The 26,485-nt window shown below is 58.4% G+C and overlaps 1 protein-coding gene across 1 annotated transcript; it reads right to left on the bottom strand.

The window, feature by feature from the left end:
* Positions 1-812: 812 nt before the first annotated feature.
* FOXO6 (forkhead box O6) lies at positions 813-22,395 on the bottom strand. Its single transcript, XM_032493972.1, has 2 exons — positions 21,330-22,395; positions 813-3,093 (listed from the first exon to the last, which is right to left on the bottom strand). The coding sequence occupies exons 1-2, from the start codon at positions 21,741-21,743 to the stop codon at positions 1,789-1,791; spliced, it is 1,719 nt and encodes a 572-aa protein (XP_032349863.1). The 5' UTR covers positions 21,744-22,395; the 3' UTR covers positions 813-1,788.
* Between the last annotated feature and the right edge of the window lie 4,090 nt (positions 22,396-26,485).

The following is a 26,485-nucleotide window of genomic DNA, read 5'->3' as shown; positions in this document are numbered from 1 at the left end:
CTCCTCCAGACACCTTCCCTGACTTCCTCAACCCAGGATGATGTAGCTGTGTCATTCATTCCCACAATAGCCTCCCTGACTCCTCCATTCATTACATCTCTGATCTAAAATCACCTATTTACTCATCTGTGTCCCCCTCAAGCCTCTAAGTTCCTGGAGAGCCGAGAATGTGCCTTTGTTGCTCTCTACGGCAGCCCCATTTCTTGGTATGAGACCCGGCACATAGCAGGTGCTCACTAAATCTTCCACGGATGAATGGATGAGTGGGTGCAGGACCTGTGCTCCCACTTTACGTATCTTTTCTCCTTTACTGCTCACCAGAAATCCACGTGATAGGTGTACTATCCTGTGGTCTAGACCACGACATCAAGGTTACAGAGGCTGAAAACTTGCCCAAGGTCACACAGCTAGAAAACAGCAAGGAATAAATTCAAACAGAAGCCTGTGTGCCTTCAAAAGCCTCCTTTCAACCACCGCAGCATGCCTTCCCAAGCGACTTTCCCTCAGACCCCGTTTTCTCATCTGTACAATGGGAACAAAAATTATACCTAATACAGGACCCGGCATGAACATGTTCTCAGTAAATATCTGTGCCTTGTCTCCCAAATCTGAGGCTTATTTGGGACAGAATTTCCCCAGGCCAGAAACTTCCTGCAGGCACTTGTTCACAGAAACAGGTGCAGAGCTCCACACAGGCATATCTCCAGCGTCCAGAACCCAGTAGGTGCTTAACCAATGTGCATTAAGTAGACAGGCATCAGTGAATGCTGACACAGATGCAGACACAAAGCCATAGTGGACTCAGGTACAGGGACCACCCCCCTCCCCCGATTCCCGCCAAGTATCCTTCTACGCTGCCACTGCTCCCCCTGCTAGCCCAAGGCGCGGGAAATATTTAAAACAATTTTATTCATGAAAATATGCTGTACAATGCACTCTACACGGCCTCGACACGGCACACACGCACACGCACACGCTGACGGCACGGCCACGGTACACTGCCTACGATATGCGCCGGGGACGCCGCGCCCACAGCCTGCCCCGACGGGACACTTATAAATATGGGAGAGAGGAGCCACGACTGGCACGGAGAAAGGGGTGTCAGGTTGAAGGGTGGATCCAGAGTTGAGGCCCGCTGGAGAGGATGAGACCAGTACTGGGGGATAGTTGGGCGTGGAAAGGGAGACGGACATCCACCAGAGAGGGGAGAAGCTAGGGCTGGCAAGGATGGGTGGAGAGGCTGAACCGTGGGAGTGGAGATCGGAGGGTGGTTTAGGGACGAAGGAGGACATCTCAGGGTGAACAGCCAAAAGGTACATGAGTGTGTTTTCGATAGGGGTTTCCTGGCAGTGGGAAAGTGTTAATTAGGAATCAGATCTGAGTTTGAGGTGGGCGATTCGCCACGCGAGGGCCCTGAAAGCGAAACTGAAGATTCAGAGACGCCCCCCACCCCGCCCCATCTCCCGGTTGGCTTCCCCTGCCAGCGCGGCCCACCTCATTCCTCTCCACTCCCACCTAGCCTGGAATCCAGCCTCTACTCCCAGGCTTCCTGCCCCAGGAGGAGGGGGAGCGGGTCTCAGGAGTCTGGGCAGAAATGGTGAGGAGCCCCAAGCCCCTCCCTACCACTTCCCTCAGCGGTCAGCTTCTGAGGGATGTCTCTAGCTGGGCAGGGGCTGCCTCCTGGATCCCCTAGTGGAGGGGGAACGGGAGTGGGGACCTGGGGATCAGGATGGGAAGACGTAGGCCCCTGGGAGTGGGGCAGGGCACCCGGGGCGCGGGAGGTGGCCCTCAGCCTGGCACCCAGCTCTGGTTGGGGGGCGGGGCCCCGGCCAGGCCAGGCGGTGGTGGCGGCAGGGCCGAGTCGAAGTTGAAGTCCATTTCGTCGCTGTCCATGAAGTCGTTGAGGATGATGGATTCGACGTCGCACTCGAGGCTCCCGCTGAACATGTCGAGGTCCAGGTCGGCCGGGAAGCGGTCGGGCGCGGCACCCAGAGGCCCGGCGGCGGCGGCCGCATACGGCCCGGGCAGCGCGTCCAGCAGGAGGCCGCCGGGGGGTCCCCCGAAGACCGCCGCGTGGCCTGGCGGCGCCAGGCCCGCGGCGCCCGCCTCTCCGGGCAGCGTCATAAGGCTGATGGGGTGGGCTAAGGCACTGCGCGAGGGCGCCGGCGGCGCGTACGGTGCCGCCCCCTTGCCGGGGTAGGCGGCGGCTGCGCCCGACAGCGCCAAATCCCCAGGCGCACCCAGCACCGGGCCGGGCCTGGGCGCCGGTGGCGGCGGCGGCGGCGGCGGCAGCAGCGCAGGCAGCGCCCCCGGGCGAAAGGGCGGGGCGGCCGGCGCAAAGCTGGCCTGTTTGTTCTCCTGGATGGTCTGCATGGGCAGGCGGCGCAGCGCGCCCAGCGCTGGCGGCCCGAAGCCCCCGCCCCCGCCGTAGGCGCCGCCCTTGCAGCCGCCGAAGTAGGCGGGCGTCCCGGCGCGGGCCCGTGGCCCGTACGCGTCCTGCGAGCCGTCTAGCAGCGCCTCCGGCAGCCCCGCGCCGCCGCCGCCGCCGCCGCCGCCGCCGCCGCCGCCGCCGCCGTGGAGGCCCAGCGGGCCCCCTAGCTCGGCCAGGCGGGGCAGCTCCCCCGGGCAGCGCGCACCGAGCGCGGGCGACAGCGCGCTCGCCGGGCTCGGGTACATGAGCGGCGACGATGGCGCCAGCGCCTCCAGGGCCTCGTCGTCCTCCAGTTCGGCCGCCTCCCCGAGCAGGGGTCTGCCGCTGCCGCGGAAGTCGGCCCACGCCTCGTAGTCGTCGCTGGCGTGCGAGGCCGGGCTGGTGGCCCACTTGGCAGCCGCAGGCATGGGCCCCGGGGCTGGCGCGCCCGGGGGGCTGTCATCGGGGCTTCGCTCGGGTGCCTGCAGCTGCTTCTTCTTGCTTGCTTTGCCCTTGATACGCAGGAACTTGGCCCCGTTGTCCATGGACACTGCCCTGCGCCGCGGGGTCTTGCCCGTCTTTCCTCCCTCAGGGTTCAGCATCCACCACGAGCTCTTGCCGGTGCCCTCGTTCTGCACGCGGATGAAACGGGTGTGCAGCGACAGGTTGTGCCGGATGGAGTTCTGTGGCCAGACACAAGGACAGGGGTGGGGGAGTGGGAAGTGAGAGGATAAGTGTTGGGAAGAGGAGTGGGAGAAAACGGAGAAGTGAGAGGATAAGAGAATGGGAGAAGAGCCAACGGCGGAAGGGGAGGAAATAGGGAAGATGAAAGGGTAAAGGCGGGGGTGGGGAGGGGGGAGAGCAGGTGTAAGTGCCAGGTCGGACAAACTCAGAATACCCAACCTCTACCCCAGGGCCCCACCCTCCCAGCTCCCGTGCCTCCCACAGGTACTGTCCGTAGGGTGGGGCTGGAGCTTTGGGTAGCATTTCCAGGGAGGCTACTCTTAAGGGGCCTGCAGCAGGGAGCAAGACACCCCCTTCTCCAACTCAGCCAAGCCCCGGGGCTAGCCAGGCTGCCAGGGTCCCCCAGCAGATTATGTAAGGGCTCATACCGCTGCGGCTCATTTGTCCGCACCCCACCCCCCAAGCCTGGCATGGCGCCAGGAGCCCGAAAACCCAGGGCTCCAGAAATCAATCTCGCGGTGACTGATTAAGCCCTGTTTAGAACTAATTGCTCTTTCGTGTGTGGGGAGAATAAATTACCTGCTTTAATTTCGTGTCTTTAAAATGCAACTGCAGGTAGAAAAGACTGTTAACCCTTTGCTAGGAGGGCCTGGCCAGGGAAAGCAGAACAGGCTGGGGGTCCCTAAGGTGGGTATAGGCCCAGACTTTCCTCCAACTTCTCTGAGCTTCTGTGAACTCCACAGAGGCTTTGGATCTAAGCAAGCCCCTCAGAGCATATCCATTGGCCATGGAGACCTCAGACCCCGCCTGTGCTCATTGCCCACGTTCAGGTCAGCCCAGCTCCCCTTTGGGCTGCAGCCCTCCCTCCCCTCCCCACCCAACCCACCTAAAGCAGAGTAGCTCTGCCCTCAAAGCCCCTTCCTGGTGGAACCTTCAGAAAATCCCACAAAGCAGGTGGCATCATGCCCGTTTACGGACAAGCAGACCAAGGTTCAGAGAGGTGAAGTGGCTTGCCCAGGGCCACACAGCCCTTCTGCTGTCCCTGGAACTTTCCCTGGCCTTCACCTTTGCCCCACCTGTACATATCCTCTTCTAAATGTCTGTTGTGCCCGTGCTCCCATATCACTGCCTGCTTTTGCCAGGCTTGTCCTGGGGACAGAGGAAGGCAGAGGAATCCGCAGCCTCACAGACCTGGCTCCCCACAGGAACCTGGAAGAGCAGAACTTCTGTAGGGCCTACCACGCCCCACCTCTGGGGCCTCCCTCCTGGTGGCCTTGACCTCCTGGCTGAGGCACTGCTGTGGAAATAGCAGAGGTTTGGGTTATCTGCAAGGCTGGGCAGGATGCCTGGCTCTTTCCAGCCACCTAGTTATGTGGCCATAGGTTGTTGACTCAATCTCCAGGAGCCTTATGCCTCAGTGAGCTACTCAGGAAAAAATGGGCGACATTCAATAACTGCCTCAGAAGGCTGTTAGATCACTACCTGAGATAATGTGTGTGGGTGTTTGGTGAACACACCGGATGCTCTTAATGTTGGTTAAACCCCTCACTCTGGCCAGAAGACCTCACTTTTTAGATCACCCAACAGACCTGCTCCATTCTACTTCCTTTATATCAGGCCCTGAGTGTACTGTGCTGGGCATGAACAACTCTGGGGAGCTGCCATTATCCCATCTCCTGTACCAGGGAATGGAGGTCCAGAGGCATGATGTAACTTGCCCATGGTCCCACAGGCAGCAATACCAGGTACCACTCCAGATCTGCCCAGATCACGGACCTGCTCTTAACTTGTTCATCCACCCAGCCCCAGAACCACCCCCGACCCTGATCCTCGATCCTCGAGGGCTCTCCCTCCTGTCCTCTTCCCACTAGTCTCCAGAAGGAGGGGTCCTTCTGCTGCCCAGGGTACCCTCCCACCCCTCACTCCTAGCTCCAGGTACTCATCTGACTCTTCAGGGCCCCAGGCTCCCTATCTCTGGCACTTTCTGGTCTTGGGAGACAACAGCTGGGGCTCCAAGTCCCCTTCCAGCATTGGCCTGCCTAGCTTCTCCTGGGGCTCTGAGGGGAGAGGAGTCGGAACCCCCTGGGAGTGGTGCTCCCTGGAGTACATACCCCCTTTTCTTCTCCCGCCCCTGCACCTGGCTCCCCAGGCCCTCCCCCACACCTGTGTTCTGGGGCCTCAGAGGCCTCCATTCTCCTCCCCTATGGGACTAGCTGCCCTACCAGAGGCTCCACCTCCCAGCTTCTCCAGCTGGAGGTCAGTCAGGCAACACCTCTTTATCAACCTCACTATGCCAGCCTGGTTCTGAGTGCTGGGGGTGGGGGATGGAGGGGAGGAAGGGCAACATCAAGTATTGGCACCTCCTGAGTACCTGCCAGTTCAGCCCTGCGTACTACAAGTACTTTATCTCATGTGATCATCCTGTCACTCTCCATACAGCTCAGGGCTTGTGATCCCTATCTCAGGATGAGGCGAGTGAGGCTCAGAGAGGTTAAGTAGGTTGTCATGGTCACATAGTTTAAGTGGGAGAGCCAAGCACTGATTTCAGGTTAGTCTCACTCTCAGTCTAAAGGACCTCACATTCCACCATGGAGAGAGAACAGGTCAGAGAACTGCCAAAGGATCTTAGGAAACCAGTCCTCCAGTGCTTCTCAAACTTTCCATGATGTAACCAACCGTAGAAGCTGGTAGCATGGGAAGCCAGGGGGCATGTTAAAAGGTCAAAATTCCCAACAACTCTTGTGCTTTCTTTTTAGAATTCAAGAGAATTTTGCCTTGTGCTTCATAATATTTCCACATTTTCTGACTATCAATAAAAAGGTTTTAGATTACCACCAAGAACACATGCTCCAGGCATATGAAGTCTGCATCCTTCCCCACCCTGTTTCCTGCCCAGCCAGGGACAGAGTCTGAGCCCTAGCCTATGGCTGGTCAGACCCAGAAAGAAGAAAGGACTCCCCCTGGGTCACCCAGGACCTGGTGGCAGAGCTGGGGTTGAGCCCAGGCCTCCTGACCCCCCAGCATAGTGGTCCTTCTATTCCAGCAGGCCTGACCTGGGGCTGGTCCCTCCTCCTCTCCGGGCCTCAGTTTCCCCCTCATAAATTAATGAGATGGGCCACTGGTGCTCTAGGCACCTTTTCAGTTTGACAATGAAAAGTTCTTCTAATCATCCAGTCCAGAGGTTTTCAAACTTTTTATATCTTTCCAAGTAGTGGAATTCTTTTTAGTAAGTGGAACCTAATGCAAAACTTGAGTGTTCCACACTCAAGCCATCAGGGGTGGGGACGGGGGTACCTGGAGCCCTGCCCTCTCAGCATCCTCCCTTGCACACTCACAGAAAACGAAGATTTTGGGGAGAGATTCTGCAGGCCAGATGGATGGGGCAGTTGAGGCCTAGAAGGGTATCACACCTTGCCCAGGCTTACCCAGGGAGGTGGCCCAGGGCTGGGTGAGGACCTCAGCTGCAGTCTGCTGAGCTAGGCTCTTTACCAGGTGTGCATCAGGGCTGTGCCCTAGGAGGGAAGCCCAGGCCCTGCAGCATTCTGGCTCCTCAGGGCCCAGCCACCTGGTACCCATCAGAGCTCCCGGCCAAGATCCAGTGGCAAGCACCGATCACATCTCACCCACAAGGCCTCCTGGGAGGCCAGAGGCCCCGGAGGAGGTGAGGGAGGCAGTGGAGGGAGACGCCTCTGCCAGGCAGCAGTAACCAGGGCTCCCTCTCAGAGTCGCCTAGCAACCCGCCACCACAGCCATGGCCCCGGCATGCCCAGACTTCCCTGGTGCCCAAGCTGGGCCCGGCTTCTGGGGCCTCACACCTCCCACACCTCCATGCTGGCCTGGGACAGGTTCCCCGGGGAGATGAGACCTCCCTGATTCACAGCCTCAGAGAGACCATCAGAGGGAAGGGACAGTGGGTTACACCCCAGGGCCATCCTACTCTCCCTCAGAACCTGGGCAAGGGAGGCCAGCTCCGTGGGGCCTCAACCACCAGGTAGAGGAGGCTAGTGAGGACAAAGAATATGGGCTCTGGTGTTGGATCTGGATTCCAGTCTGGGTCCAACAGCCACAAACAGTGCAACCCTGGAGCAAGATGCTTTGAACCTCCATTTCCTAAAACAGCAACCTGTTTCCAGACTTACTTCCCCACAGTCTTCCACCAGGCAGCAGCCAGAGTGATCCTTTAAATAACCTGGATCACATCCAGTCCAGAACCCTCTGAGGCACCCCCGTCTCACTCAGAGTAAAGAACAAAGGCCGGGCCATAGCTCATAAGCACCTCCGTGACCTCCCAGACTCCTCCCCTGACACTGTCCTGCTGGTTTCCTCCCTCCTGTTCCTTACACCTGCCGGGCACCTGCCAGGTGCCATCCCACCTTGGGGCCTCTGTCTCAGGGGCATTGCTGTCTGCCCAGATACCGACATCCATCTCTCACTTCCTTCAAGTCTCTGTTCAGATGTCACCTTAGGTGACAAGACCCTTCCTGCCCACCGTTTTAACAAGCGCTCCTCTTTCCTGCCACTTCTTGGCCCCCTTACCCTGCTCTGAATTTTTCTAAAGCAATTAGCATTTTCTAAATTAATATACAGTTTATAATCTATGCTTATTATTTATTGTCTGGTTCCCCTTATAGTAGAATATAAGTTTCATAAGGGATCTCCGTCTTTTTTTTTTTTTACTATACCCCATGTGTTTGGTATATGCTAGGCATTTCATAAATGTTTGTTGAGTGAATGAATGAGAGAGAGAAAAGGTGGGTAACAGTGTGTTGCAGGGAGAATTCATGAGACTGGCAGAGTGGCCGGCACACAACAGGGGCTTCCCCAAACTGGGCTGAGAGAGAGGAACACGGGACAGAATGGGAGGCCAGCACGGGGTGAAGAAAGGCAGGAGCAGTCTGAGCCACAGAAGGAGGCACAGAGAGGAGGGAGGGCTTCTGTGAGAAGGAAGGGAGGGCTCATAGGGTGAACAATGCAGCTGCCCACCCCAGCTCCCCACCCTGCTCGCTCCTGCTCCCTAGACAGACTTGGGGGACCCAGGGCTTGCTGTGGCCAAGGTCTCTCAGTCTGGGTCCAACAGCCCCAAACAGTGCAACCCTGGGCCAGAAGCCGCTCCAGGAGCCCCCGTGGAAACAGAATAACCTCGTCCTTGCAGACCGTGCCTCCCTCGTGGACAGGGTCTGATCCATTTGGTGGCGGCAGCTCATCCATCCAACAGGACACCCTCATCTATTCCCAGGACACCCTTCGCCCACGAGCAGTAATGCATTCATCTGACAGCACAACCCCATCTATCCAGCACACCAGTCCCATTTATCCAGCAAGTACAACCTCATTTGCTAACAGCACTCCATTCACCTGACGGGCCCCCTCATTTATCCAGCAGGACACCCTCATTTATCCTCCAAAGGCGGAGGCTCTCCCTTCTCCTGTGGTGTGGCTGTGTTCTCTGACGGTGCAACCTGACTGATCCAGCAGGACGTCATCTCTCCTACAAGTACACTTCATCCCCTGATAGTACAACCTCATTTATCTAATAATGCAGCCTCACCTTGCCTTTGAGTACCACCTCATTCCCTGACAGTACAACCTCGTTTATCTTCCAGCACAACCTCATTTCTCCTCCCAGCACAGCTTCATTCTCTGATAGCCCAGCCTCATCCAATATTACTTCTCTGGCCAGGGCCCGCCAGATTTCAGAGGTGGAGAAGGGGGAGACAGAAAAGAGGGGGTCCCACCATTTGCTATCCCCTGCCTACAGAGGGCTGCCTGGTGCTGTGACTATATCCAATCTCCCCAGGCCCTCCCAAAAGGGCCCATGGACTTTGAGTTCTAGGTTTCTTGGCCCAGCCAGCGCTCCAGCACTGTCCTGCCTCCTGTCTGGTCCCCTCTAGGGCTGAAGAGGGCTCACGGGATGGATTTCCTCCAGCTCTCCAGCAGGGGAACAAACTCCACCTGATTCGATCTGTAGCGTTTGCTGATTTCTATGGCATGGAAACTCCCACCGTCGCCAATTTTAAGCCACCAGCATGATGTCACCGAGTGCAGAACTGGGAAGAAGTGTGCACGATCAGCTCTAGCACACCACTGGCACGTGTTCAAATAGCAAGGCAGGAGAAGGGTACCACCTACTACATGCCAGACCTAAGTGAGGTTCTTTAGGCACGTTTCTTCTTTGAATCCTAAAAACCATCCTGTGAGTAGGTAATGCTGTTTTACAAAGGGTCAGGGAACTGAGGCTCCAGTGGGTTAAATGACTCCTGAGACCATAAAACTGGGAAGTGATGGAGCCAGGTCTGGGTCTCGGGGCTGTTGGATGCCAAAGCCATGGCTCTTCCCACCCAGTGTGGCAGGGAACACTGCTCTGCTGCCCACCTCAGTGGCCATCCCTGCCTTGGTTCTCAAGCCCAAGCTCCCTGGCTTTCATAAGAGACAGGAGACTTAAGTCTTGTGCTCCCCACCCACTACAAGACCTGTGGGTGGCTACCTCCTGGCCTCTCTGGCACCTGGGGGATTCCAGGACCCTCCCAGTTTAGTCCTGGTTCTTGTGTCCACCCATCCAAGCCCATAGTCAGGTATGGATGCCCCTCCAGGTTCCACCACTGACCAAGGTTCAGCCCAGCCCCTCCCTCAGAAAGCTGACCCCACCTACCCAATGGGGATGGGTGACCCAGCAACTCCCTTTAGTGCCTCCCTGAGCAGAGATCACCTGTGGGGCCAAGTGAGCTCTCTGATCCCCTCCATGACTCCCACTTTCTCTCTCCCTCCTTCCTTCCCTCCCTTCCTGCATGAGGAACCATTGAGGGCTGGAGCTAGAATCCCAACTTCCTCCATGTGACCTTGGATCACCCCTATAAAAGAGGGGTAACCATCCCATCATCCCTTGGGGGAGGGGCAGCTGGGAACTGGATGAGATCCCACATGTCAAGAATCTTACTGAGTCCCTGTCTCAGAGTCTCAGGAACTGCCCTTGTCCCAACCCTTACCCCTCAACCCCACTCTGGCCCAAGAACATACACTTGTCTCAGAGAAAGCCACATGCTCTTGGCAGGTGGGGAGGGGGTGTAACTTGTTCTGCTGCCTGGGGTGCTCAATCCAGACAAGCTCCCTGGCAGAGGGAGTGACCTGAAAGACCTCAGAGCCCTGAGGCCATGTGCAAATCCTTGTACTAGGGTGTATAGTGAAGGAGGGGTAGCAGGGCAGGTGGGGGCATCAAGGCCACAGGTGTTGACAGGTGAGTGGGCTTGGGGTCAGCGGCAGGACAGAAGTGGGCAGCCAGGGGCCAGGAGGAACTAAATGTCCAAAGCAAGGCATGAGGTCAAGGGACAGGCCCTGGCATCCCCAGTCCCCACCCTAGAATCAACAGAGGCCACATACCCAACTTGGGCAGCAAAGAAACCAGCAGCAGAAGCCCCAGCTCACCCCTGTGCCAAAGCCCATGGTTTCTTATCCCCCAGGGCTTGGGTCCAACTCCAGACTGACACTCAAGAGCCCTCCAATGCTCTCCAGCCTCATCACCTCCATTCCCTTAAACCCATCTAGGACTCCAGCCACCCTGGATGTTTCACACCTCCATGCCTTTGCACACTATCTTCCCCATGCCCTTCCCTCTCTGCTCAGCTGGTTCCTACAATTCCATCAAGGTGAGCTCTGAGGCATCTTCCTAGCCCCCTCTGCAAGCCCTCAAGATAGTTGCTCCCACCTCAGTGCTACTATAAAAATCTACCTGTAAACTAGAGTATGATTGTGGGTGAGTCTGCCTCCCCACTTGAACTTGGCGGGGCAATCCTTGGCTCACAGTAAGTCAACACAGAGGTTGGAACTCTCAGTAGCCATGAACCGCTCAAGCCTGGCAACTCTGTGTGGTTTCTGTTCAGCAAAACCTCAGGCCGGAGCTCCAGGCCTTTCTTCCTCCCTCCTGGTTTCCCCTCCAGTTCCTGCTGCCTCTGCTATTTCCTACTTTTTCCTGGCTCCTCAGGAGACTTCAGCCAAGTGAGGAAGGAAAGAAACTTACCGAGCATTCATCTTGTGCCATGCACTGTGCAGGCACTCAACAATTAAAATCTAACAACCCTCTGAGTTGGTTTATTATACTGATTTTACAGATGAAAAACTGACATGCCCAAGTGGGTAGATGGTGGGGCAGGAATTCACACTGAGGGCCCTTGCTCTTCCTCCCACCCTGAGATGCCTCTAGGGGCATCTGAACTGAGCCAGGCAGAAGTTATCAGGCAGGCCTGGGGAGGGGGCACCAGGAACTGTCCACACTGGCTTGCAGTCGCTCCAGAGCTCCAGAGACTCTTTCTTCCCTCTTCCAGGATTAAAGGGGACCCCTAAATACTAAGCCATTCAGGGTTCTCCCAGTCTCCTCAGTCTGAGCCTCCCACCTCCAAGGCCGCAGGCAGCACCTCCCCACACCTCTGCCCCAGGCCCTGGGAGCAGCTGCGGTGACCTCACCCAGCCCTGCCCTGGGCCTGGCTCTGGGGAGGGCTCGGCAGCTGTGCCCCAGCCCTGCAGGCTGGCTCCTGGGGTAGGGGGTTGGGGGAGAGGAAGAGTGGGCACAGTGCCAAGGGAACCATCTGCTCTCCCAGGGGCATGGCCACCCGCACAGACACTGGCCTCGCCCCCAGGGGCCGCCCTTGGCCCTCTGTCCCCCTGCCAAGGGGCTCCAGGAGCCCAAGGCAGCCCACCCAGACTGGGGCACCAGCCCTCATCTGCCATCTGTCTTCTCCTGGAGCCTGCGAGGACCTTGTAGGGCATGTTGGAGCACGCATGTCCACTGGAAAACGAACAAGTGCTCAGGGTAAGCTCTGGGGCCGGAGGACAGAGGCCAGGGCTGGGTGTGCTGAGCACTGCCTGCCCCATCCCCAGCCTTGCCAGGCTAAGAGCAGGCTATCCCCTGGGAGGTGCGAGGGGGGCCTCCATCCCCACACATCTGCTCAGCTGGCAGGTGCCTCTGGCAGAGGGCAAGCCCCTTCCCCCACGGCCCCAGCTCAGGTTACAAAAGGAGGCAAGGCCAGCTGAGGACAGGGGGAGGGGACAGGAGGGGTGGAGGAGGCTTCACAGCTTCCCAGAGTGTTGGGGGAGAGGAACTCTGATCCCTAGATAGGACTGAGAGCCAGAGAGGGAAGGGCCATGACCAAGGTCACACAGCCTGCCAAGTGGGCAAAGAGGGGCCAGCGTCCAGGGGCAGGCTACCCTGGGTTCAAGGGTGACCTTGAGTAAATCACTGTCCTCATCTGTAAAAATACAATGCCTAAATCCCGCCTGCTTGCCTCCCAAGGCCATGCGGAAGGCTCTGTAGGCTAGAAAGCAGTGGGTCAACCTAAGGGCAGGATGAAGCTTGGACATCCTGATTATCTGACACCTCAAGGACAGAAAGGGAGACTCCAGAAGAAGGAATCCTCCCCGCCCCAACAGCCTCGAAACACACACATACAAGTCAGTGTCGCTCAAGGATCAGGGCCTAGGGACCGCCACCCTGCACAGCACATGGGGAGGTATCTCCTTTCCCCTCCCAGAGCAATGAAAACAGTAATGATATTTGCGAAGACTTCATTGGGGACTTTTCATGTAACTCCTCTTACATGTAATTCTCACAACAAAGCTTGGACAGAAGACCTATGATTATCTCATTTTGCAGCGGGGAAATTGAGGCTCAGTTGCCCAAGGCCACACAGAGGGTCAGTGGCAGAGCTAGGACTGCTCCTCTCTGCTTGCCGCTGGATTTCTACCCACACCACTCCATCTCACCTCCAAGATCCTCAAGGCACCAAAGGGTGCTGCCTGGCACCTCAGGCCTGGCATCCTGGAATCCTGGGATCTCAACCCTCTCTCAGGCTCATCTCCTCCCCTGGACCACAGCATCAGGTCCATACTGGGCACCTAAACCAGTCTCTGCTGCCGCCCCCCACCACCACACCATCATTTTTGCCCATGCCACTCCTTGTCCCCCACAGCTTGGACTGCCAGCTCCTCAGCGTGGCAAGCAACGCCTCTCACCATCCAGCCCCTTTCTTCTCCAGCCTCAAGTCCTGCTGGGCTCCAGCTAACACAGCCGGACCCTGTGGGGCTCCTAAAGAGTCCTGAGGGATTCACTCTTTTGTCCGGTTCTCCGCCCTCACCTCCAAATACCCACAGCTCATTATCTGGCCTTCCATCACAACCCTGGACAGTTTTTATCCTGAATCAAAATCAGGAGTTCTCATCTTATCCCCCCAGCTGGACCTGCAGGCATTTCAAGGGCAGGGAGTCAGTCCAGTTCCCCTGAGCAGCACTGCACAGTGGGTGCCCAGTGGGTATAGAACTGCATTAAAGCAAGTGGAGGACGCGGCCATCAACCCCGGGGCCTGCAGATGGCTGGTGGGGGGAAGGAAGGGTGGGGAGGGACAACCTCAGCTCCCTCCCTCTGGGAGCTCTTGGTGTCAGAAAGGGAGCCAGGGATCCCGGAGCCACCCCCAGGCTGGAAGCCTCAGGGCCAAACTCCAAGGGAAATCAGGGAGACAGTGAGGATGGGGATGGGTGGAGGTCAGCGTGGACTGGCCTGGCCAGAGCACTGCACTAGGGAGGAGGTAACCCAGGGCAGTTGCATTTCGGTCACTTCCAGTAGGATACTGTGAAAGCCACTTTGTTTCTCTCAGCCTCACTTTCCTCATCCGCAAATTGAGGATAGTAGCAGTACTGGCTTTACCACTTGCTGTGAGAATTAAATGAAAGAATTTCTGGGGCACGTGGTGGCTGAACCCCAAGCTGGATGAGTTCATTGTGGCTAAAGTAAGGGTCAGAAGATGGGATAGGATATAGGATCGTGATGTGGCTGGAGAGGTTGACTGGGGCCAGGTGGCCAAGTCCTTGAGTGTCCCACTAAGGCCCCAGCACTGGATCCTATAAGAACAGCACCGCGCTGTACACATGGTCGTGCCTCCCCCATCAGACTGGGAGCTGGAAGAGAGCAGGCAGAGAGCAGGGGCTGCGACTTTCCTTTCTGCTGCTTCCTCACCAGTCCAGTTCCAGAGAGGCCTACTGAGTATTCACACAGAGGTTTTCCCTCCCTCCTGCAGCCAGAGGCTCTGGGCGGCAAAGCACATCAGACACGGAGGGTGGGTGAATGGGGAGGGGATGGTTTCAGTCCCTTGGAGCTGACTGCCTGGAGCTCAATACCCCGGAGGACCCAAAGAGAGTGAGGAAGGGGCTCAAGCTGGGCAGCCTGCTTGGAGAAGAAGCTGGTCCACACTGGAAGCAAAAGATGGGAGGGAAAAGCGGGAGCAGAGAAAGCTACCATCTAAGGCATTGGTTCAGAATCTGACCTGTCACCAGACAGACCTGTTAAAATACAGATTTCAAAGCCCACCCGCTGAGAGTCTGACACAGAGGGTCTGAGACAGGGACGAGAGACTGTACTGCCTGAAAGCTTCTAGGTGACTGTGATCATCAGCCAGTTCTGCCATCAGCTAAGGATTTAAGGCAGGAATTCTCAGAGAGACACACTGGGTTCCAGAATCACCTAGGAGGTAGGTTTTTGTTCCAGCTACTCAAGCTCCCCACCTAGTTTCTGAGGGGTGTCCCAAGGGATCAGAGTCGATAGCTGCCTTGGTGAGCATGTGACAATGGCAGTGGTTTGGGCTAAGAACGCCGGTGCCAGGTATAAAGGTGGCAATGCAAGGACTGCCTGGGATCAGAGGCAGCAGGGAAAGGGGGAGGAAGGGCAGGGCCTGGGTAAGGCTAGCAGAGGGCTCAGAGGTCTAAATAGAGCAGTTTGGGCTTGGTGGGCTCCTAGGGGAACTGGGGAGCCCCGGAGGGTTGCGGAGCAAGAATGAGTGAGGCTTGGGACAAGAGGGCTGGCTGGCATGTGGGCTGACACTGCCTGGTGTTGGGAGACGGTGAAACACGGTAGAAAGACACTGGTCTGCATGTAAAGCCAGGCTCAGCCTCATCTCAGCTCTGTTGCCTTGGCCAAGTAACTTCATCTTTCTGGGCCTCCATTTCCTCAACTGTAAAATGGGGCTATTGACAAATACCTGGCAGGACCCAGGGAGGATGAAATGAGAAAATTGTGAAATGCCCAACTGGCTGCCTAACACCCAGGAGTCAATTCTCTTAATTCTTCTTCCCATTCCCACGAGAGGTACTCCCCTGAGAGACCAGAAAGGTTTCTCTGCAAAGAGGGAGGCCCCAGTGGGGAGGGTGTGGGAGGCCCCTCCCCCACACGCCACCTGGCCCCCCTCCCACCTCCACATATGGGTTGGGGGGTGGGGAGAGGCAGCAAACAGCCAAACCCTCCCAAACAGGAGTTGGTTTCCATGGTAACCAGGGTGCCAGGAGGAAGGGGGGTGCTCCAGATCCAGCTGTCCCCCAGAGAGCCCTACTGGGGCCCCAGGGCCTCAACTAATGCCCACCCAACAGTCTGTACCCCCCATCTGCCTGATCTGGGGGCCAGCTGGGATTGCCACGAGCACTCCTTTCACTGGGCCCAGAGCATGTCTGCCATCTGGGTCCTGCCAGGGACAGGAAAGGCAGCCCCAAGCAGGAGTCCCCAGTTCCAGTTCCTTCACACCTGTACTCACACACTTCCACCCATGAGAAGTCCCCTCAGTACTCTGTGCCCTCGGTCCCAATTAACCCCTCATGGCTCCTAGAACCAGAGAGGTTGTTAGTCACAGCCTCCGAAGGACCAGAGACTGAGTGTGTTAAGGCCCTTTGGATATGGATGAGAACACTGAGGACCAGCACGGGAGAGAGCTTTGCTCCAACTCACACACGCTCCATCAGGTTCCCCTCCAGGGGCTCTATTGGCCCCTCACCCACTGCTGACTTCACAGCTCCACCTGACCCCAAAGGGCTGAACTAGGACACCCTGAGCAATGCCCCAGAGAGATGGGCCACTGCCTGGGAGAAGGAATGAAGTCCTAACAACTTGAAGATCTGTCTAGTAATAGGATGGGCAGTCCCAGAGGTTGCGAGTCCCTGGTTCCTGGGAGTGTGTGAGAAAGGGATCCATCTGGAAGGACACCTGCAAGTGGGTAATGGGCCCCATGACTCCCCACCTCTCCTGGAGACCCAAAGTCAGACTGAGGTGGAGGGAGCAGACACCCATGAGGACCTGTTTCTCAAGTACCCACTCTCAAGTTGGGAGACAGGCCACAGGCTGCAAATAGGGAAGGGGTGATGAAGAGCCAGCCACAAGGTAAGGAAGACTGTGAGGTGAGGAGGGAGCCACCCCTGCTGTAGTTGGCGCACCCACATCTCAGAGGCTCACATCCCCACATGCAGCCCATGACCACGCCCTCACCCCTCCCTCCCAGGACACAGACAGAAGGGTTTTCATAGCCTCCAGAACCCTATGTAGTGACCACCAGCTGCCACTTAAAGAGGGGAGAAGGTGGGCTGCAAGAAACAAGACTGAACCCTTCAAAATCCCTCCCTTCTGGCCCCAAAGGCACAGGAAAAGCTTGAGTTTGGGAGACAGATGGGGGTTCAATTCCCAGCACTGCCATTTCTTAGGGATATGACCCTAAGGCAAGTCACTTCACCTGAGAAACAGGGATGCTAATACCCACCTGGAAGGATGGTGGCCAGGATTTGACAGGATGTGTGCTGGGCTGGTGGGTGCCTCCTCTCCGGCCCTCCCAGCCCTTTCCCTTCTCTGGAAGGGCCCCTCCACTCCTCTCAGTCCTGAGGCTGGAGTGCTCGGGGCATGCAGAGAGGGGCCTCCAACCTACAGAAAGTGGGGGGCTGGGGGGCGCTGAACTTTCGAACCCGCACACCGCCCCCCCATCCCCGCGCCGTTCATTACCTTAACAGGAGTTAAAAATAACCGTCTCATCTCTTTAAATTAGTCTGTCTGCAATTACCGCCTGGCACGGCGCTGCCCGCCATCGTCCCGCTGGAGCGGCGCCAGGTGGCAGGCGGGGGCCCTCACCCTGTCTGTCGGTCTGTCTGTCTGCCTGCCTCTGGGTCCCCCCCTTCTCCCCGCAGAGGCTCAGCTACCCCAGGGGCCTCCCAGCTGCCTGCCTCCCGAGCTCCCCAAGTTGCGCGGAGAGGGGGCCCGAGGGGGCCGGGGCCGGGCCATGCGGCTGGCAGAGCAGAGCGAGGGGCCTGCGGGGAGCAGAAGACTGGGGGGGGGGGGGGGGGGGGGGAGGGGCGCCGGGAGGCCCGGGAAGCCGGAAGGGCCCGCCGCGAGCCAGCGCTCGTGGGTGGGTGTGAGCAGGTGGCCGTGGGAGTCTGCCGGGCGTGCCAGCAACTGTGCCAGGAGCGGCTGGCACGGGCTCGTGCCCAGGAGGCGGGCAGCTGCCAGCCCCCAGCTCGTGCAGTGCGGAGGGTGAGGACACCCCCCAACCGGGGCTCACACCGCCTCCTCCCGCACCCCCACCAGCCCTCGGGGCTGGGGATCCCCGGAGGACAAAGAAGGAGGAGGGAGCCCAGCTGGAGCAGGCTGCGGGGAGAGAGCAGGGGGAGCCCCTTTCACGCACAACCACTGCTCAGCCCGGCTGTAGCAGGACCCTCCTCCTGGCCTCTAGATCAGTCTCTCCGTTCTAGCCCCTACTCCACTTAGGACCTACTGGCCAGAGTGGGCCATATGGGGAGGCACCAACCCTCCTGACCCCACCCCCCAATAGCCAAGCTGCCCCAGGCCCTGAGGGAGAAGGAAGTCCCCATCCACTGGGCTCCTCCCCCACCAGGCTTGGGGACAGGAATGGGAGGCACCCAGGCCTGGCCTGGGAGCTCCCAGGGGAACTGGCAGCCAGGAAACACAAAACCAGGCAGAACAACTCTAGGGGTGCTAAGAAGACCCAGAGCAGCCTGGAAGGCTTCCCGGAGAAGTCAAGTGCTAGGGAAGGTAGGGCTACAGTGTCTGAGAGGAAGTGGGAGACTCTACCTGGATGTGCGATATCCACACTTCTGGGACACTGCAGAGGGAGGGGGACTTCCTGTCCAAACTCTCATCCCAGGCCTGGAGACACTACGCCCTGATGGCAATGCTACCAGCCTCTTTGGTGGAGTTCCCAGCACCAAGCCCAGCCTCTCTTGAGTCTTATTCAGCCTGCACCTGCTGCTGATCTTGCCTCCTCCAATCCCTCTCTGCAACACCCCTGGACTACCTCCCCACACCACAGCTGGAACAACAGGGCAAAGGCCAAGCACTGGGCCCTTCCTGATCTGGCCGGCTCAGCCTTTCCCATGCCACAGCCCTGCCATTCCTAGGAGCCCTTGGTTCCAGCCTGGCACACCTAACCGCCTCCCAAATCCAACATGTGCAATTCCATCTCCCCGTCTTTGCCTATGCAGTCAATATTCCTTGGAAGACTTTCTCCCCTATTCTATCTCCCCTCCCCCAGTGAAGGCAGCCCAGATCAAGTGCCACCTCCTGCGTGAGGACTTTGGCTACCTCCCTGCCCCATCCCCGGCCCTTCTTGCCTGTAAAACGTTAGGGCTTGGGTGTGGAATTGGTTGAGCCCTGATGCATCCTAAAGGCAGGTGCAATGCCTTCTACTCCAGATGGAGTTCCCCAACTCCATCTAACACAGGGTTTGGTACACCCAGGGGATTCAAGTGCAACACTTATGTGGGGGAGGGGAAGGTAGGAGAAAAAAATGGGTCCCTGGCCCTAGTCCTGGCACCTGAGGTGTACCACAGTTCTGCTAACCAGAGGGTGGCTAGGAATTGGGGATGGCTCCTCCACCAGGCCCTTGAGGACTGACTGGGTATGGGGGAACAGGCAGCAGGAGGCGAAGGAAGCTCCCTGGGGAGCTGGATGGGGTGGGGTAGACACTGAGGGGATGAGATGAGAGAGGCCAGGAGCCCTTCTGAACAGCCCTCTCCAGTGCCTGGGTGGTCTCTGCCAGGACCTAGCCCAAGCCTGAGGCTCCCTTACCAATGCCTCAGTCCAGGACAAGCCTTCCAGGGCTCTTTCCTTCCTGAGCCCAGGCACAAGAAGGACCAGTGTGTCCCCAGCCGTGTGGTGCAGTGGAAACCACATCCAATGGGCAGGCGGGAGACCTGGGCCATCATCCAGGGCCTGCTGCTCACTGATGACTTGAGAAGAGTCCCATTTCCTTCCAGGGCCTCAGTCTCATGGTCTGAGAAATGAACTTGTGGGACTAAATTATCTCCAAGTACATTCCCAATCACATTTAGGATTTAGACCTGCCCCTGTTTGAAAGCTGTCAGTGTCCCCCTCCCACACCCAGTGCCAGCAGGACACTATTTCAGAGGCTCTGGGGCCTTGGAGGGAGACACACCTGGACTGGAATCCACCTTTCCCATCTACTGACTGTGTGACCTTGGGCAGTTCACTCCTCCACTCTGTGCCTCAGTGCCCAGCTCTGTAAGTGGTAACAGAAAAACATCCCTCAGGGAGTGCAGAGAGCATTAAAGAAGATGCTTGGCACAGATGCCCAAAGGTGCCTGGCACAGGGCTTGGCCCTAAGACCCTCAATGAATGACAGTTCTTACCCAGCTTTAAGTCTCATTTTCCCTCTTGCCATCTTTCCCCATCATCCCTAATCCATCAAGCCCAGCTGGGGCTCCACCTCCTGCAGGAAGTCCTCCTGGCTTATTCTGGCCCACAGTATCCTCCCTGGCCTCAGCACACTCTGCACCATCCACCCATTTCTTCACTCTTTCACCAGACATGCACTGGTAGCTCCTGATGCCAGGCATCATGCTTGGTGCCATGGGCGCAGAGATTGCTCTGACACTGCCACTGTCTTCCAAAGGCAGGGTGGGGAAGGGAAAGGAGACAGGACACAAAAAACTAAGGCCTATGACAGACAGGGAGAGGGCCAGAGAAGAGGGCATCCAGAGCTAGCTAAAAAGGGTCAGGGAAGGCTTCCTGGAAGAGGCATCTGAACTCTTTGCCCTTGAGGACAGGGGCTGTACCACCAAGGAGAAACGAAAGGTGGGGAAAGCATGGGAGCAAAGCACAAGGGCAGGACCCACTTGGGAGGAATAAGTGTTCTGGTGGGGGCTGAGCCCAAGGGGACCTGAGAGAGGATACAGAGGGAGACTCATGTCCGCTCCTCCAGTCTGTGCCCCCACCCTATAGCGGCCATAGAGAGACAGAGAAGCTGCTAGCATGAAGCCTGAGAGCCATGGGCTCCCAGGTCAGAGCACGTGGGCCCTACAGTGCAGCCACTGGGCATCTCCATGCCCACAAGCCTCCCCTCCTCCACTGGCACACCTCTTTCCTGGACTCTGTCTACAGCCACCACCAGGCACAGCCCCCTCCCTCCACTGAGGCATGCCTCCGTCACAGAGAGCCCCCTCCCACAGGGAGCGTGACACAGCTCACAGCCCCTAAGCAGGCACAGCCGCCCTCCTCCCCCAAAACGCATCAACTATCTCCAGTCCCCAAGAAGTTGGCCAGAGGAGGGTCTGGAGACCACAATCTTGTCAAGCCCCTGTCTTCTCCCAAGATGGCTCCCCACTTCCCGCTGGTTGGTACTGAGGCCTCCCTGGGGTCCCCCTGTCCCTCCTTCTACCCCCAAATGCATCTGGGCTCAGAAAGCTAGGGAAGTGGAAGACAGACAGCCTAGGGTGGGCAGGGACAGATCCCCAGGTCTCAATACCCTGCCCTCATATCAGCAGGGGTCATCACCAGCCCACCATGCTGATCCAGGTAAGGGGGGCAGCAGCTGCCCCATGGAGAACTCAGATCTCAGGTCACCTGACCAGTTCCCCACCCGAGGCTGGCCTGGTGCCCTAGGGTGAACTCCTGGCACTGCAGGGGGAACTGTGGGCCTAGGGTCGCATTCCTCACCCTGAGGCAACTCCAGGGAGGGCAGTGGGAAAGATCTGGGAGGAAAGCAACCACTTCCCCCAAAGTCATTATTTTAGCTCTTTAAGGAGGGTGCCCTGGTGTTGAGGGTAAAACAAGAGTAACACAAAGCAAACTCGCAGGGTAAGAGGGGGATCCCCAGTGTCCGAGGTCTGAAAATGGATTCTTTTACTATGCCCCTAAGGTTGGGGTGAGGGTGTCCCTCGGGGATGCCTCAAAGTGGCAGTCCCTTGTCACTCCACCAGACCTCCTAACCCGTATCCAGAGCACGCACACAGCTGCTCGCAGCACGCCCCCGCCTGTCTGCCGGCCGGCCCCACGCCCCGGCACATACTCTGTGACCCCTGGGGGTGCCCCAGGGCCTTCCTCCAGACCACCTGCCCGGAGCCCGGACGCCTTTAGTAGCCCGGGAAGCCCCTGGCAGGCGATCCCAGCCCCCTCTCCCCAGCCGGACGCCCCCACCTTCCAGCCGGCCGAGCTGTTGCTGTCGCCTTTATCCTTGAAGTAGGGCACGTAACGGACCATCCAGTCGTAGATTTGTGAGAGCGTGAGCCGCTTGTCCGGGGCGCTCTCGATGGCTTTGGTGATGAGGTCGGCGTAGGACAGGTTCCCCCACGCGTTCCGCCGGGAGCTCTTCGCTTTCCGCAGCGGTCCGACCTCCGCGCCCAGCGGCGGCGCTGGGGCCATCGTTGGGGCCGTGGCCCGGCGCTCCGGCCCGCAGTCCTCGGCGCCCTCAGCCACCCCTGAACCCAGTGCACCGTCCTCGTCGCCGACCAGGTCGGGCTGCGGCAGGGGCCAGGTACACGAGCGCGGCCGGCTCTGCGGCGCGAAGTCCGGGTCCACGTCCACCTGATGCGCTCGCAGCTTCGCAGCCATGGTCCCGCCCGGCTCGGGCGAGGAGGGGAGGGAGGCTTCGCGGAGGGTGGGCGGGCGGCTCCGGGATCTGCGCGCCCCGGGGAGGCCCGCGGGAGGGGTCCCTGGCGGCGCCGGCTCAACCGCGGGGCGCCATGGGCTGGGGCGCAGAGACAGGGGGCTGGACGCGCTAGGAAGCCCGAAGGGAGGGAGAGATGAGGGTAGAGAGGGAGCGGCAGCCCCAGAGCCCAGCGGGCACACACCTCGCCCAGCCCCGCTTCTAGCACCTGCCGCCTGCCTGCGCCTGCAGCCACCACCGCCACCGTCGCTGCCGCCGCTCCCCCGGCGCCGGCCCAGCACTTGGGCCCCGCTCTCCCGGGGCGAGGCCGGATTGCACCATGCCGAAGCCCGAGCCCTTGCCGGAGCCCGCGCCGCCGCCGCCGCCCCGTGAATGCCGCCGCCGCCGCCGCTCCGGCTCCAGCGCCAGCTCCCGCGCCTGCCGTGCTCAGCGCCGGCTGCACCTCGGATGGGCGGGGGACGGGGAGGGGGCGGGCCCGACGCGGGAGGGGGCGGGGCGAGCCCGTCCGAGGCCGCGGAATCCTCGGCCCGCACGGTGCCCCGCCCGCGGACTGGGGGTGGGAGTGCGGGGCTCCCCGCTCGGGGCGACCCCGCCGCAGCCCCTATACGCAACAGCGCCGCCTACGGAGCAGGGGAAGAGTGGCAGGCACGACCCCGCCCCCTGCTCAGCGCTGGGGGAGGGGGCGCGGGGGCGGGGCCCGAGAGGTCTCATTGGTCCGCAGCAGGGCTGTCCCGCCCACGGACTCGGCAGGATCCCTCCCCGAAGCGCGTCAGCGGGTTATTGTTACAACCCGGGGTTTCCCGGGGCAACGGGGAAGGGGCGGGGCTCAGAACATTTGGCCCCGCCTTCTACTCCCCGGAGGAATGCTCCGCCCCCTGTTTCTGGACCCTTGGCGTTTCCAAGTCTCTGTTCCAAAAACCAGGTGGGGGGGGGGGCATGATTGAGCTGTTTGTTCTCTTCTTTGTGCCCTAGACTGATCTGGGGAAAGGGAAAGGGTCAAGAATGCCTGGGTTCTAGGCCAGGCTTGGCCGCAGTTTTAACTTCTCCATCTGCAAGTATTTTTCGTGGGCTCTTAGGGTGCCTGTGGGCATGGCATAGTTTTAGAGCCTCGGTTCTGAAAGTTTAACACGTAGTAGAATCAACCTGGAGAGCTTGTTAAAACGTATTGTTAAGTCTGGGTTGGGGCTCAAGACTTTGCATTTCTAACAAGTTTCCAGGTGATGCTCTCAGGACCACACTTTGCAAACCACTATTTGAGTCTGTGGGAGGCTCTTGCAAGGGCTGTTGGAACAAACACTTGCCCCAAAGTCCATCCTGTTTGGGGAGAAGTTTCTCCCTCATTTAACATATATTTATTGGACACTGATGTACCAGGCACTGTTCGGGCTACTATGACAAGAGCAGCAACAGAGACAGATGAGGTCATTACAGTATAGGCTAGTGAAAGTGTCAGATGTTAATCAGATCATCATATGGCCACAGAAGGGAGAGGCTGGCTGAGCAGTTGGACAGCCCTCATCCCACAGGGTCCTAGGCTAGGTTTCCAGCCAACACTCCACCTGCCAGCCCTTCCTCTGGGTATACCCTCTGCCTAAAACACCCTTTCCCCTCCTCAAGGTCCTCATCAGAAATTCTCCCATTACTCAAAACTCAGCTCAACTCACCCCTGATACCTTCTCTAGCCCAACTCCAAGCACTCGTCCTTGTTCCTTGCTTGCCCACGCCACTTGCTGCTCTGCCAGTTTCTACATCCCTTTAGTACAATATTTCTCTTTTGCCAGGCAGGAAACTGAGGCCCAGAGTGGGGAGGTGACTTGCCCAAATGAAAAGGCCAGAACTAGAATCCAAGCTTACCAGCCAGTACCACACTCCTGAAGAGGCTGGAGACTGCAATTTGCAGAAAGTTTTCTGGGCAGTGGGAGGGCTGGGCCCAGGCCACAGGAGACAGCCCCGTCTCAAAACTTACTTCCTTCGAGCTTAGGTCCCAAGGAGTAAGACCAAGGGTGAGGGCAGGGGCAGGGCTGGAGGGGCCTCTCCTCGCCCCCCCACCCAGGGCGAGAACAGGCCCAGCTTGCAAATGCCTGGCGTGGCATCTGCCTGAATCACATCCTGAAGGCAAAGGGTGGGCATGGGAACTGTTGGCTGCCCCCCTCTTCTTAACTATACACACCCTCCAGGTGGTTCTGTTTAGAGTCACAAGGGGCCTGAAATCACTGCTGGACAACCCCCCCACACACACAGTTCTCATATGCCCTCTCTGCCTGGGGAACCCACACTGCGTAACGGCTGTCCCCTCAGGTACCCTGGAAGCCAGACAGGCCTCCTTCTAGTCTTCAGCCCTGACCCAGCCTGCTCCTTGAGATGGGGCCTGCTGAGGGCCATACCAGAGCTGGGAGGATCCTTAGCTGGGGGCCCTGGCACAGGTTACCACTGCAGGGCTGGGAAGCCAGGTTGGCAGAGACGCCCTAGAGGCTGACTCAGGCTCTGCTCTGGCCCCTGCCCCACCCAGTGTCCACAGCTGCTGCCTGAACTATCCTCTGGGACCCACGCTGCCCCCCCCCCCGCTCTACACACACACACACACACACACACACACACACACACACACACACACACTCGCCTACCATGCACACTGACATTCATTTTTCTTTACTCACAACTTGGTCCCTGCTCACACGTTCATTACGAGGCAGTATAATGTACTGATTAACCATATGGACAAGTTACTTAACTGCCCAAAGCCACTATTTCCTAATTTATAAACGAGCATCATCATCTATAGCACGAACTTCAGAGGCTATTTGAAGCATTCAGTAAGATCATGAATGTCAACATCAGGCTCAGAGTAAGTGCACAGCCCTAGCTGTTTTTCCTACTGCTGGGGTTGCCCCTACATATCTTCCCTTCCTACCTGTCCTAAGTCGCACTATCCCACCTGCTCTCACCAGGCACACACCAGCATCCATTCACACACTTGGGCTCACTTATATGCACACTTGCCTATGTCCCTTACACTTGTATCCCAATTATACAGACCCACACCTTCCTAAGGTTCCAACCCCAGGTCACTCCCACTCCCCTCCCTTCCCTCACAGCTGCTCTCCAGCTCCTAGTTACCCTCCCTGCCACTCCCACATTCATTCCTGCTCACAAACAAGCCCCCACTTGCTCACCCTCACTTTCCTCCAACTTCCACACACAGGCACATTGGCTTCTGCTCACACCTTCCCTTGTGCTTAACGCACTCAGTGCACACGCACTGGCTCACTCACATACTTAACAGGCGCATGCTTTCCCCAGTCAGCAAATACTTGGATCACAAGACTTGTGCACATTCACCCAAACAATCCCAGGGCATGCCTCAATACCTCAGGAGTCCAGCCCTCCCAGTGACAAGCACGCGCTACACAGCTCTCCCAGTCACACTGCCGGCAGACACCCCATCCCGGGCCATGCGGTGACACTCCCCTCACCCTCATAGGACTCTGTCCTCCTGGCTGCTTCCCTCCTCCAGTCTCAGCTCCCCAGCCCCTCCCAGCTCTCAGAATAGCCCCTGCCACTGTGGCCACCACCACCTCCGCCGCTGCCACTGCTGAGCTGTCAGGGCCCGCCAGAGCCCGCTTCCCCAGCGAGCAGTGCCAGCTGTCCCGGCTCACTCGGGGCAAGTGAGGACAAAGGACGGGCTTCTCTGAGGTCTGAAGGGCTGAGCTGCTCTGCACCCCCCGAGAGCCCCTTTCCAGAGCCCACCTAGAAGACAATCAGCTCTGGGTGAGCCCACTGCCACTTGCTCAGCATTTTCCTAGTCCCCAGAGGACTTTGCCTGTGTCCCTGCTCCTCATCCCGTGGGTGAAGGCAGAGAAGGCTGCCTGCCCTTAATGGCTCAAAGAAGCTGAAGTCTGTGGAAGAAGGGGTTTGGTCAAGGCAGCACAGTGGGTTGGGAGCAGAGCCATTCCAGGGCCAGCGGTTCCTAGCCTCTTGTGGGGGCCTGGAGGAAACACTCCCCTTACCGCTCAGTTATCAAGAACCACGCCCACCTGCTGGTGCCCAGCAGAGCCTGGTTGACATCTGATACCACAGTAGTCAGGAAAAAAGAATAGCCCAGGCGTGATGTCTGGGGACACCTCTGGAGGGGGAGGGGCTGGTGCCCAGCTGAGGCCTCCAGGGGTGGAAGGGGGAGTGTCTGCAGAAGCCAGAGGGGACATCAGGACAGCTGGGAGAGCCTCCAGGGCAGGCCTGGCCCAGGGACAGTGTTAGGGACTGGGTGGGGCTGAGCTGAGGCAGTGCAGCTGAGGGGGACTGTGCAGCAAGGCAGGGCCATGTGATGAGACCCAAGGCTCCCTCAGCTGCCTCCACAGTCTAGGCCTGAGGCAGAGAGTTCTGCTGGCTTTGAGGAGGTAGCTTAGACCGACTGGCAACTGCTTGGTGCCCAAAACCACAGGGCCGAGGCCAAAAGGACCTTGTGTCCTCCTGGGCCAGGGGGCTGTACACTGCCGGCAGTGGCAAAGAGTAGCGCTGAAGGGAACTCCTCTTTCAGGACAAGCCTGTCCCACCCACCATCCCATTCAAGCCTATATTCTTATTCCTGTAAGTTTTATTGAGCACTTGCTTAGTGTCAGCCCCTGCAGAGCGCCTGCCAGGCATTATCCAGAAGAATCTGGTTCCTTGGGAGCAAGAACTCCACCCATCT

This window comes from Camelus ferus, chromosome 13 (assembly GCF_009834535.1).
Source record: "Camelus ferus isolate YT-003-E chromosome 13, BCGSAC_Cfer_1.0, whole genome shotgun sequence".
Taxonomy (NCBI): domain Eukaryota; kingdom Metazoa; phylum Chordata; class Mammalia; order Artiodactyla; family Camelidae; genus Camelus; species Camelus ferus.
Note: the sequence above shows the minus strand (reverse complement) of the source record. Positions and strands in the feature narration are given on the sequence as shown.